The following is an 11,897-nucleotide window of genomic DNA, read 5'->3' as shown; positions in this document are numbered from 1 at the left end:
CACCCCGTTACGCCGAGCGCTTGTGTGTACGGCAGTGGCCGAACGAAAGGGAAAACCGCGTAATCGCGAGCGTGTACATGAATAGTGAGATACGCCGGCGTTCGCTTTCTCGCTCGCCACCGGCTATCGAGAAACAGCGACAAAAGCACGTCTTCCGTCGCTTCCGAGATACAAAGAGATAAGAGACGGAGGAAGGTGAAAAGAGAGCAGAAAAGGGAGAAAGATGATCATGCCGGCTCGGTCGGTCGGTCGGTCGGTCGGTGCAGAGGAGCCGGAGCCGGGTGGAAAGTTACGGCGGTTACGGCCCTGCGCCTCATCGGCGAGCTCCGTCGCGGGCGGAAAGACGCAATTTCCAAAAGGTGTCCGTCCCCGGCCCCGCTTCCTTCGCCGCCGACGGCCGGCAATCGCGGCCTGCGTCGTTCCGCGGATCCGGGATGACGACGATACCGCGGGACCGACTCGTGCGGGCCGGCTTTTTCGGCCGTTCTAACGAACCCTAACCACCGGGGATTTGTCACGAACCTCTCCTTTCGCGTGCTCGGCGACACGATTCGCCGCCGCGTCGTGAGGTACGACGATGATAGGCCGAGCTCTAAGTAGGTCAGCTGCCGCGGTGTCCGATCGCCCGGCGCGGGCCGCCCTTACGCGGCGTACGTTGCATAACTCGTCACGCGCGACTTCACCGAGTAAAACCGCGTGAAAAAGGCTACGGTCCGACGGACATAATGCGGCCGTAATACGTTTTTCAATGAACAATGCACTTGACTAACGTACTCCTTGTCGCGACGCGACCAGCGCCGTCTGTCGCGAAACCGCGCCCGTTTCAAAACGGCAGTTTTCGCTCACGATCAAAGACGTAGAACATGGACCGCGCCATCCGCATCTAAATAGTATGTCTAATGTCATTAAGAGAAATAAGAGAGAAAGAGAGCTTGAAAACGGACAATCTTCCTTTCTTTCTATCAACATTACACCAGAAAAAGACAGAGACTGGCCGTCTTCGCATCATGTCTCTTTCATTTTTGTCGGCTAAATTGTATACACGGATCGTGTGCAGTCTATGTTTGATTTATTTCGATTCGAAGAATGGCTCAAATGAATTTCTTTTCGTCGCCTTATTGTTAGAAAGTGCAAGTGTCTTGAACACATTAGAAACTCGGATATTATCGAGTTCTCTAGAATAAAAAGAAAAACTTTTCGTAAATTGTAATCTTTTCGAGGACTTTATTTTTTAGATATTAAATTATTGAAAATAATTTAATATCTAAAAAATAAAGTTCTTTCGCGAATTTCAGAAAATGTAAATACGTGCATACGAAATTAGATAATATATCAAGATATATATATATATATCAAAAATTAAAATTGCAACTTTCTAACATCTCATATCATATGTCTTTTTCTTAAGTCTTTGATAATTTTTACAGTATTTTTTATTAAAATGGATTATTATGTTTTTCTGAATTAAATCGAGAAATTTTCTTATTATATTTCAACTTTCTAAACATTCATAAAACATTTACACAGTATGTACAAAAATTTAATATATACATATAAAATACAATTAACTATCTGCTATGACCCAATAAGGCTTCTCTTTTTAGAATCCAATCGAAATCACATTTCAAGTCGAAACCAAAAACGAATATTCGATCGTCCTTCAGTTTCAGCCGAAAAAAAAAACGAAACCGAAATTTAGATGTTATTAAAAAAAAAAAAGAAAAGAAAAAAGAGGAGCTAACGGAATCACATTTTTTTTCGACCAAAATTGAAATTTACATTTTTGGATTAATTTTATACAGACTGTATATGATTTTCAGAAATTGTGGTAAATTTATATACTCTTTAATATTAAATATAGGAATAAAAGAGAAATTATATAAGTAATAATTTTAACATATTTAAATTATATATTATTAAATTTAATTAGATCATTTTAGAAATTTATGTATTAGTTAGGGTGGTATTTTTAAAATTATTAGAGCGAAAGATTTTTAGGATATATTCAGGATCGTAAGGGACCCAATAAAATAGGAGTTAAGGCAGGTCTTTCAGTCTTTCAAAGATGCTATTAAATTGTTTAGGAAAAATATATTTATAGTTAAATAAATCTATTTAATATATTATATTACTCCAATTATTTTATTTATGTTAATAATAGTCAATTGATTATTACATGGATTAATTATTAATCTTTATTATTTAAATTATTCATTGTTATTTATAATAATTATTTTAACAATTATGAGGTGATCATCGAATTCTTTATATTAATGGGTGCTGTACGTTCGTTTCACAGACTTTATCTTATCTTAGATTAATTATGATTTTTTTAATGTTTATCATTTTTAAAATAAAGATATTTTTTTATTGATTGTAAAATTATAGAATTATATATTTTATATTTTTATAGTTATACCTTTATTTTTAGTATTTTTAATAAGGTTTTATTAAATTATCGAATTATAACAATATAATAATATTGCATCCTCAATTTTTATAGAAATCAACAATTATTATTAGGATCACATCAAAATTTGTACTCAAATTATCTTAAGTTTAATCAACGAGTTAATACCTAAAATCAAACAGTTGTTTTTTGAACACTGGCGCATTGCAACTTGTACAGTTTATCCACCGAAAGAAAGATTGCTCTTAATTTTGACGAAAATCGAAATTAAATCCTGATTTTTTACCAAAACTGATCGAAACCGAAACCGAAATTTCGATCGGACTCTATTTATTTGTAATATGTGTGTGTGTGTACACATATATGTATATTATATCATTAAGTATAAAAATTTCAACATTTATATTATATTAATGTATAATATATTCGATATATATATATAATCGAATATTATATAAAATAATTCGATATATAATAAGATAAAAAAATATATATATGTATAAATTTATCATCATAATTAAAAGTAATTTGTTACCATCTCTGATTACTCATTGTAAAAAGTAACTCGTTAGCGTTATCATTACTCCAAAAGTATCAAATCGTTACAATTTCGTTATTTTTTCACCAAATTGATTTTTTTTTTTCAGAATGGCATTCAATTATCTATGTCGCTAATTGACCAAATTCAGCAAAACCTATAATTACCTCAAATCTATGATTAATATGGTCAAACACGTAACTCTTTTTTTATACTCACTTATGCACGTTCCATACACGTACATGTATAAACTAATAATAAAACATTTATATTTGTTATACTTACCCAAAAATATAATTACATTATCATCAATATAAATCAAAACAAAATAATATAATGTCGTTATCTTAAATCGTTATTTGAAAAAATAATTGTAACGATAACGATGTTTCGTAATTGTAAATAACGCGTTACTTTTCAATTATCTTATAGATAATAAAAATACTATATATAGTATAATAAATATAAAAATAAATTTTATGATGCAATTTAAATCGACGTACAGTTACTTAGTTGTTCCTTTGTTTAGCTTCGTCGAAGAGAGCCCGCGATATAATCAGTCTTTGAATCTGCGCAGTACCTTCATATATCTGATAAATTTTGGCATCGCGCATAAGCTTCTCTACTGGATACTCAGAATTGAAACCTGCACCACCGAAAACCTAAAAAAAAGTTATATATGATAAATTATAAAAACATATCGAATCAATTTCATCTCCTTGCTAACTGTAGTTAAATAAAAATATAGTTTAATAAAAAACATTCATTAATATAAGTTATTGTGTTGTACTTTACCTGTACAGCGTCTGTAGCACATTTATTAGCTACATCACTGCAATAACATTTTGCAATACTAGCGAGCATTGTAGCATTCGATAAATTTTTATCAGTAGCCCAGGCTGCCTTCATCCATGCCATTCTAGAAGTCTCAACACCAATAGTCATATCCGCTAGCATGAAAGCTATTACTTGATGTTCCGCTATTGGTTTACCAAATGTTTTACGTTCCAGTGCATATTTTGTTGCTTCGTCTAGAGCTCTCTGAGCTAAACCAGTAGCTGCTGCCGCTACCTGTAAAAATGTTAAATGTAAAAATATACTTGCACACATCTTATGATCTATATTTATTTGGCACCTAATGGATAAATTTAATGAAATATTACCGGTGATCGAGTTCTAGTAAAAGTCTTCATAGCTATCTTAAAACCTTCTCCTTCTCCAAGCAATACATTTTCTTCGGGAACGCGAACATCTTCAAATGTTATCATTCGCGTGTCGCTTGCTCTTTGTCCCATATTAATTTCCTTAACATATAAAAAAAAATTATCATAAGTCAAATTTAAGTTAACGATTAAATAGGATAACAATAAAAAATTATCATCAAGAATTACCTTACGACCGGGAGTTAAGCCATCACTATTACGTTCCACAATAAAACCTGTAAAAGCTTTATTAGCTGGAGCTTTTGGATCTGGATTTGTTCTTGCTAAAACAAAATACCTGTACAATAAGAAGTTGTGTTAAAAGTGTAAGTGATATCCTTTAGAAGTGAATACTATATATATATATATATATATATATATATATATAAAATGAAATATATATATATATAATGAAATATATTGTCTCTTTAGAAATTAATACTAAATAATAAAGCACATTGTCTCGTACCAGTTGGCAACACCACCATTTGTAATCCACATCTTGGTGCCATTAATTATCCATTCTTTTCCTTTCTTCTCAGCTTTGGTCTTAATACCTGCTACATCAGATCCTGCACCAGGTTCAGTAACGCAATATGCCTATAAATAATATTATTCAATTTATGCAACATTAACTTTAATTTAGCTTTCATAAGTTTAATTTCAGATTTATATATACCGCAACAAATGGCTCTTCTACAAGTCTTCCAAGATATTTCTTTTGCTGCTCTTTCGTTCCAGCTATGATAACTGGAGTTTGCTGAATAAAAAAATACATAAAATATATGTACGATTGCTACATTAAATAAATTAAAATATATAATTTTAGAAAAATTGAAAATTAATAAAATTAAAGAAAAATTAATTTTTAATTTGCTGAAAGAATTAGAATATTATATGATCTAGAAGTGAATACTGTTAATAAACTTACTCCAAGACTTGTGGTTTCTATTGCAGTTACCATTCCTGTACAACCATAAGCCAATTCTTCCGTAATCAAGCATGAATCAAAAATATTAGCTTCCATACCACCTAGAACAGATTATAATTATTATCAATCTTATTTTTGCATCAATAATATTATTTTTTTAGCAATATTATTATAATAGTTTATAGCAAGATATATGTATACGATATAATTCTGATAAATTTAGCATACCACAATGTTGTGGAATATGTTTATTCAGAAGACCAATACTCCATGCCTTTTTAATAATGTCCCATGGATATTTTCCAGTTCGATCATACTCTGCAGCTACTGGAATAATCTCTTCTTTCGTAAATTTCCGTGCTAGCTCTTGCATTTCCTTTTGAGTATCTGATAATTCTAAAACAATTCAATGAGACAGTAATAATTATATTTTAAAATCAGATAATATGTAAAAATATGCAAAAAATATGTAAAAATATGCAGTGTAGAAAATTATATGTAAAAAATTTCTTTTGAAGTATTTAAATTTTGTGTCTTACTCAAGAAGTACTTTGAACAATCTTGTTTATAAAAGTGTAAATAATGTGAAACGATAATCAGATAATAATGTTATGCTTTCCTATTTCTTGATACATTTAATTCAACTTATGTAGTCTGAAATATATTATTTACATGTATCACGTTTATGTAAATAAGAATATTTCTGTATACATATTCCTAACAGCACAGACCTCCATGGGACGTCCTGAGGACATCCAAAGGATATTCGTACGTCCTTTGAACAACCTAAGGACCGGGATGTATTCCGGATAAAATGTGTTATTATACATATATATATATATACACATATATAAACGTATCTTTTTTTGTTCTTTTAATATATTGAACAATAGATCTTCATATACTCTATATTTTGTAAGACATAAATATACCAACCAAAATTATATCCTTGCGTGGATTCAGCAGTTGCTGAGAAGGATCGTACCACATTTTGGTATAATCTTGGGTTAAATACCTGAAAACATTTTTTATTTCAAGATATAGAAATGAATAATTAAAATCCGAGTAACATAACAGTGCAGCTATCGTGGAACATAAAAATGGAACATAAAAAAATTGAAGAAATGATATAATGTGTGATTTCAATAATTAAACAAATTTGAACAATTGGCATTTTTTTGTCACTTACCTGCCTGAGCATCATGGTGTATCAATATTTTTTTTCAAACAGATTTAAAGAATGATATTCGCAGTTGCAGTTGTTTTCACTTGAACAAAATCAATGACAGTGCGATAATTATAGAGTGGAAATAATGATAACAAAAGAGAAAAGACAGTGCTCAATAGTTTGCCACTGTACAGGTTTAAAGTACAAAGTTCAACGTAAAAAAGATGGGAACAAATATATACATCATCGAATTCTGAGTATCAACCATATAACTGTTTCTCTAGAGTGGAAACGTGAAAAGTGAAAGTGTTATGTATGTATGTAGATATATACATAAAATTTTTCACTTTTCACGTTTTCGCTCTAAAGAAAAAGTTATATGATCGATACCCTGGCCGGAGTGATGTGAAAACGGAAAAAATAAATCTTTCATTAATTCTTTCTCGAAGTAAAATATTTAATGGCGTATTTGATTTCGATCAGATTTTAAACAATTCTTCTCTTTCATGATGAAACATACGTAAAATAAGGACAAGAGGAGAAAATAGGAATTACATAGAATGTGGAACTCCGTACACTAGCGCACCAATGTTCGTTTTAATGTTCGTTTGAACATGGAACTAAGTAGATACATATCTATTTTGTGAAACTGCCGATAAGATATATTAATGTGTCTCTACGTTCACAAAGCGTGTTGAGAAATATAACCATGGACAGATATTTCCGGTGGCTAATACATCTACGGAGGATGAGCCATCTAAAAAGAACGGTATGTTTTTTAAAATTATGTTTTATATTATAAAAATGTTTATATATTTAAAGAAAAGAGGACCACCGAATAGAATCATAATACTTTAATTTTTATTACAGATAAATATTAAATTAATGTTCTTATTGACAAATTCCTTCGAGAGATAAATGTACATAGAATAAGACAAATAATTCTAGATAAAAACATTTACGATGCAAATATGTCATAAATAATATACTCTTACTATGGTCATAGTTTAAGAATCTTGTTTTTGCATTTTGAACTTTGAAATCAGGAAATGATAGATAATGTAAGAAATGAATGTTTTTCTGCTGCGTTATTTACACACCGAAATTGTTTGAACATTTGTTTCATCTTCTTTCTTCGTGAGCTAATTTATTCCATACATATCGAAAGAAAAAAAAAAGCCTTTGACAGTTTTGCCATATTCAGCGCAACCCAGAATGGATTGAAATGAATTGAAATAGATTCAGATTTTCAAAAATATTAATTCACGAATGATTCACATTTCTCGTTTGCTAGGAATGTATGGTTGTAAGATGTTATAGTAGGAAAAGTTTATTTATTTCAACAGGAAAAAATAGGAATGTTTTTGTGATAACAATATAAACGCAACAAACAAATATCTTGATTAATCGCAATTCTCAGAATTTTTCATGCACTTTGTAGTTTAGATTTATGACTAACATGCACATCACGTAGTTTTCCTGCTTCTTTTTTTACAATATCGCATCCAATCATATAGTTATTATCAGAGCTCAATCATCTTCAATTGAAATATACCTCATGTTATAAATAATTCATATATTATGTATAATTAAAGAAACCAAAGAACAAAGATTATTATTTGATCTCTTAACATTCACAACTGTAACTCATTCATAAATCAACATATATACAATATTTATTAATAACTATGATATATACATATGTATATATATATATATATATACAGGATGTCCCGTAAGTTTTGGCCAATCGCTTTTGTATAAATAGAGCGGACTAAATTGAGTCGAAAAGTCCTCTCTACCATTTTGCAATTTTCGCAATAGTTAACAAAATATTAATTACTAAAAATTGCCAAATATTAGTTTTGAATAATTTTTTACTCAAATACTATCAACTTTGCAAAAACATTACAAAAGACAAAAATCATTTAGTTTCTTCTCATAAAATTCTAAGAATTTTTCAGAATTTTTTATTAACTTTTTAGTACTGCATTTTCTTATTTCTACCAACGCAACATGAGAAAATGCGGTATTAAAAAATTCTGAAAAAATTCTCAGAACTTTATGAGAAGAAAGTGGACAATTTTTGTCTCTCGCTGTTTTTCTGTAAAGTATTGATAGTATTTGAGTAACAAAATTATTAAAAATTAATAATTAGCGATGTTTAGTAATTAGTATCTTGTTAACTATCGCGAAAATTGCAAAATGGTAAAGGACTTTTCGACTCAGTTTAGTTCGCACTATCTAAACAGAAACGATTAGCCAAAACGACTCGTTACATTTGCAAATCAATAACGCGGATAACGATAACGAATTATTTTTTAGGTAAAAGAATAAACGATAATGAATAATAAAGAAGTAACGAGTTATTTTTATGAGGTAATGTTGCCAATCCGGTGTATATAAGTTATTAACAAACAAAAAAAAACGCTGTAAACTCAGATAGTACAAAAAGAATTCAATCGTATGTCATCAATTCCGAGTTCATTTTCAAATGTATAAAGAATTCTTATCAGAATCGTTCAGAAAAAGAATTCTTTTTGTGTCTGAAAATGATTTCTAAACTGGCGACATAACAACTGAATCCTTTTTGAATTCTTTTTGAACCCTCTGTGCTTTCTGGGAATACACAGGGATCTCTGGATTTTCCATAACTTTGACAGTATGTTTTATGAACTTACTTAAAATAAAAAAAAAGTATATAAACATACCCCTTTGAATATTTTATTGGAACGTTACAATAAAAATATATTTTATATATATATAACAATTTTATCTAAATTTATATTTTTCAAATTGCTGTTTCATGTCAATTCAAGCTTGATATCGATGTAATTTTGATAATTTATCATCTTTTTTATGAAAGAAAAAGAAACTTTTCTATAAAGACTTCTTCTATTCTTGCAAAAAGTTGTCTTTTTTTTTAATTCCTTGTATTCTAATGAATACAAGGAATGAAGACGTTATTGGTGCGAGATGTTCTGTCTTACATAACAACTTTTTTTCCCACGACTAATCTCTATAAATGGAATGAGCAGCTGTTGATTACTTTAGTAATTCTATTGAGAGATTTGTGTAAAGGTAAAAAGAAACAATGGCTCGACTAAGCCTCATCGTAACGATCATCGCCGTTGCATTGACATGTGTATTCGCAGAGAAAGAACTCTATACGGATCGATACGACGATATCAATATTTATGAAATTTTGGAGAACGACAAATTGCGAGCGCAATATTACAACTGCTTCGTGGGCACTGCACCATGCAAGACTGCAGATGCAAAATTCTTTGCTGGTATTCTTACATTACACACACAATATATATATATATATATATATATATATATATATATGTATACGAAATATACATATATTGTATACTCTCATATCTATCATATTATTTTTTCTCTATCGCTTTGTGATTAATTAAAACTAATTTTAAGTATAAAATAATACCTGAGACATTTGTAGTTTTTCTCTCTCGAATATAATTAACAATTACTATAACGAGAGATCTACGATGAGTCGAATTAGAAATAAAAAATTATTATATATTAGACAAATAGGACAAATCAGAGATTTTTGAATCTGAACTGGAACTTACCTATTACGCAAGACTGCAGCAAATCTCTTCTCTAATTCTTTGTACATTGCTAAAGATGGCCCCGAATGTGGCCGAAACATTCGAAGCTTTTAAGCAAGCTAATATACATATTTATGTTTTGATTTATTAATCGTTTGATTTGTAAATTTTTGCGCAACATCAAGTATCGCGCGATACTCTCATATGTCCTATTTTTCTAATAATTTTGAATTTTAACAGTCCTTATTAAGTTTCATTATTCAAAAATAAAAATATAGTAAACGGAAATAAACATTCAATTAATTTCAAATAAGTTTCATATTTTAATTCAAAAAGCTTTTTTTGATCATTAAAGATGATTAAACTATAAGGTATGTACCGTTAGCTAATTTGCCGAATAAGTAGTTGGATAATTCATCATTTATTGTTACCGGTAATTGGATTTTATTCGGAAATTACATGAAAAAATTGAAAAAAATGAATTTAATATTAAACGTTAAAAAAAGGATTGTAAATTGGAAATTAGAATTTAATTAATAATTGAGAAAAACAGAAATTAAAATTATATAATTGGTCGAATTCTAATTTTAAATTTATAATTCACATTCTCAATGTAAAAAATAAATTACTCTCAAATAAACATTATAAAAATATTGCATATATTTCTATTGAAAAATGTAAAATATTTAAATATGTGTGTAATAAAAAATAGAAAACAAATAATAAACAAGTTAATCAATAATCAAAGATTAATAAAAATATTTAAGTAGATTGGTTATATATAATCATATGATAAAATAACTTAATTGGAAAAATTTTAAAATTAAATTAAAGCAGCTAATAAAAGTCTAACGCGGTAGACAGTGCGCGCGGTGTCTTTAACTTAACTTTATCGATTTAAAGGTTGACCAATTTCCTGTATTCTTTGAATAAGCAGTTTCTCAGAAATGTGCTGAACAAAAGATAGACTCTTTGAACATACATGATTTGCATTAACGCTGAGAAATATTGCGGCATTTTTAAATATCGATTTTCAAATTTTTTTTTCCTCATCTTTTTTATTTTTATGAATTCTATTTTTAATCTTTTATGTTATAAAACGGATAAGTGTGTAACTTAATTTGTCGTGTGATTTCAGAGGTCATAGGTGAAGCTTTGCAAACGCAGTGCGGAAAATGCACCGAAAAACAAAAAAATCTTTTGGACAGCTTAGTTGATTGGTATACAAAGAATAAGCCCGAAGAATGGGAAGCATTTATTAAGAAGACTATAGAGAAAGCTCAAAATAAAAATGCTTAAAGGACTTGACTTGCTGATAACAAATACCGAAAAAAAACTCCGACGAGGATAATGACTCATGAAATAATGATTTATGTAGAAAATTATTACATATGAAAACTAATTCAGTGTACAAACTATATAATGCTATATACTATAGTGTTATATTGGTATAATAAAAGCATAAATTAAATTCAATTCTGTTCTTTTTATTTTATAATCGTCATCAACTTAGTCTTATCTGCCGTATTCTTATATTTGATATGTACGTATTACCAGAGAAAAATTTGAGAGAGGTCATGCCGGTTTTTTTCCTGTTATCGCCAAAAAAGCCCGTACACTACTTTTAATACATTCATTTTCAGTTTGTGAACTACATACACTTTTTGACACTATCGATAAAATTATATCGAAAAAGATATGGTTCGTCTCTGTACTAAATTCTCAGGACAGAAGCGTACCGACTATCCATAGGAGGGATGGTTCAATGAATTATTGAACAAAAAAATTGTAATTTTGCATCTTCTATAAACATATGCAAATAAAAGTTGTTGAATTTTAATAAACGAAATTGAAAATTCAAACAAGTTAATTTATTGTGTGAATTTTATCTTATAATATCTTATAAAATTACGAAGTTATGTTTCTGTATGTAAATTTTCACAGCCCGTTTTTATCCAACATAACTGCTAGTAGATATATATATATTCTCTAAAGAAGATCTTAGCAAAAATAAATTTTAAAGTATTATTTAAATTAATTTAAAACTTTATACAAATTTATTTTTGT

At 29.5% G+C, this 11,897-nt stretch overlaps 2 protein-coding genes across 3 annotated transcripts; one reads left to right on the top strand and one right to left on the bottom strand.

Annotated features, from left to right (window-relative positions):
* Positions 1–3,427: 3,427 nt before the first annotated feature.
* Positions 3,428–6,792, bottom strand: LOC108745954 (probable medium-chain specific acyl-CoA dehydrogenase, mitochondrial). 2 transcript variants are annotated; one of them, XM_018482392.1, is made up of 11 exons: positions 6,770–6,792; positions 6,271–6,349; positions 6,018–6,096; positions 5,310–5,477; positions 5,082–5,182; positions 4,830–4,910; positions 4,620–4,750; positions 4,340–4,448; positions 4,112–4,252; positions 3,744–4,019; positions 3,428–3,610 (listed from the first exon to the last, which is right to left on the bottom strand). In XM_018482392.1, the coding sequence occupies exons 2-11, from the start codon at positions 6,283–6,285 to the stop codon at positions 3,458–3,460; spliced, it is 1,254 nt and encodes a 417-aa protein (XP_018337894.1). In that variant the 5' UTR covers positions 6,286–6,349; positions 6,770–6,792; the 3' UTR covers positions 3,428–3,457. The 2 variants fall into 2 exon arrangements, with proteins under 2 accessions (XP_018337894.1, XP_018337893.1); XM_018482391.1 differs by lacking the exon at positions 6,770–6,792 and adding an exon at positions 6,640–6,763.
* Positions 6,793–9,339: 2,547 nt separating this feature from the next.
* Positions 9,340–11,222, top strand: LOC108745973 (ejaculatory bulb-specific protein 3-like). The gene is made up of 2 exons (XM_018482423.1): positions 9,340–9,542; positions 10,969–11,222. The coding sequence occupies exons 1-2, from the start codon at positions 9,344–9,346 to the stop codon at positions 11,127–11,129; spliced, it is 360 nt and encodes a 119-aa protein (XP_018337925.1). The 5' UTR covers positions 9,340–9,343; the 3' UTR covers positions 11,130–11,222.
* Positions 11,223–11,897: the final 675 nt, after the last annotated feature.

The sequence above is a fragment of the Trachymyrmex septentrionalis genome, unplaced genomic scaffold (genome assembly GCF_001594115.1).
Source record: "Trachymyrmex septentrionalis isolate Tsep2-gDNA-1 unplaced genomic scaffold, Tsep1.0 scaffold16, whole genome shotgun sequence".
Classification (NCBI taxonomy): Eukaryota; Metazoa; Arthropoda; class Insecta; order Hymenoptera; family Formicidae; genus Trachymyrmex; species Trachymyrmex septentrionalis.
This window is presented reverse-complemented; position numbering and strand designations above follow the sequence as displayed.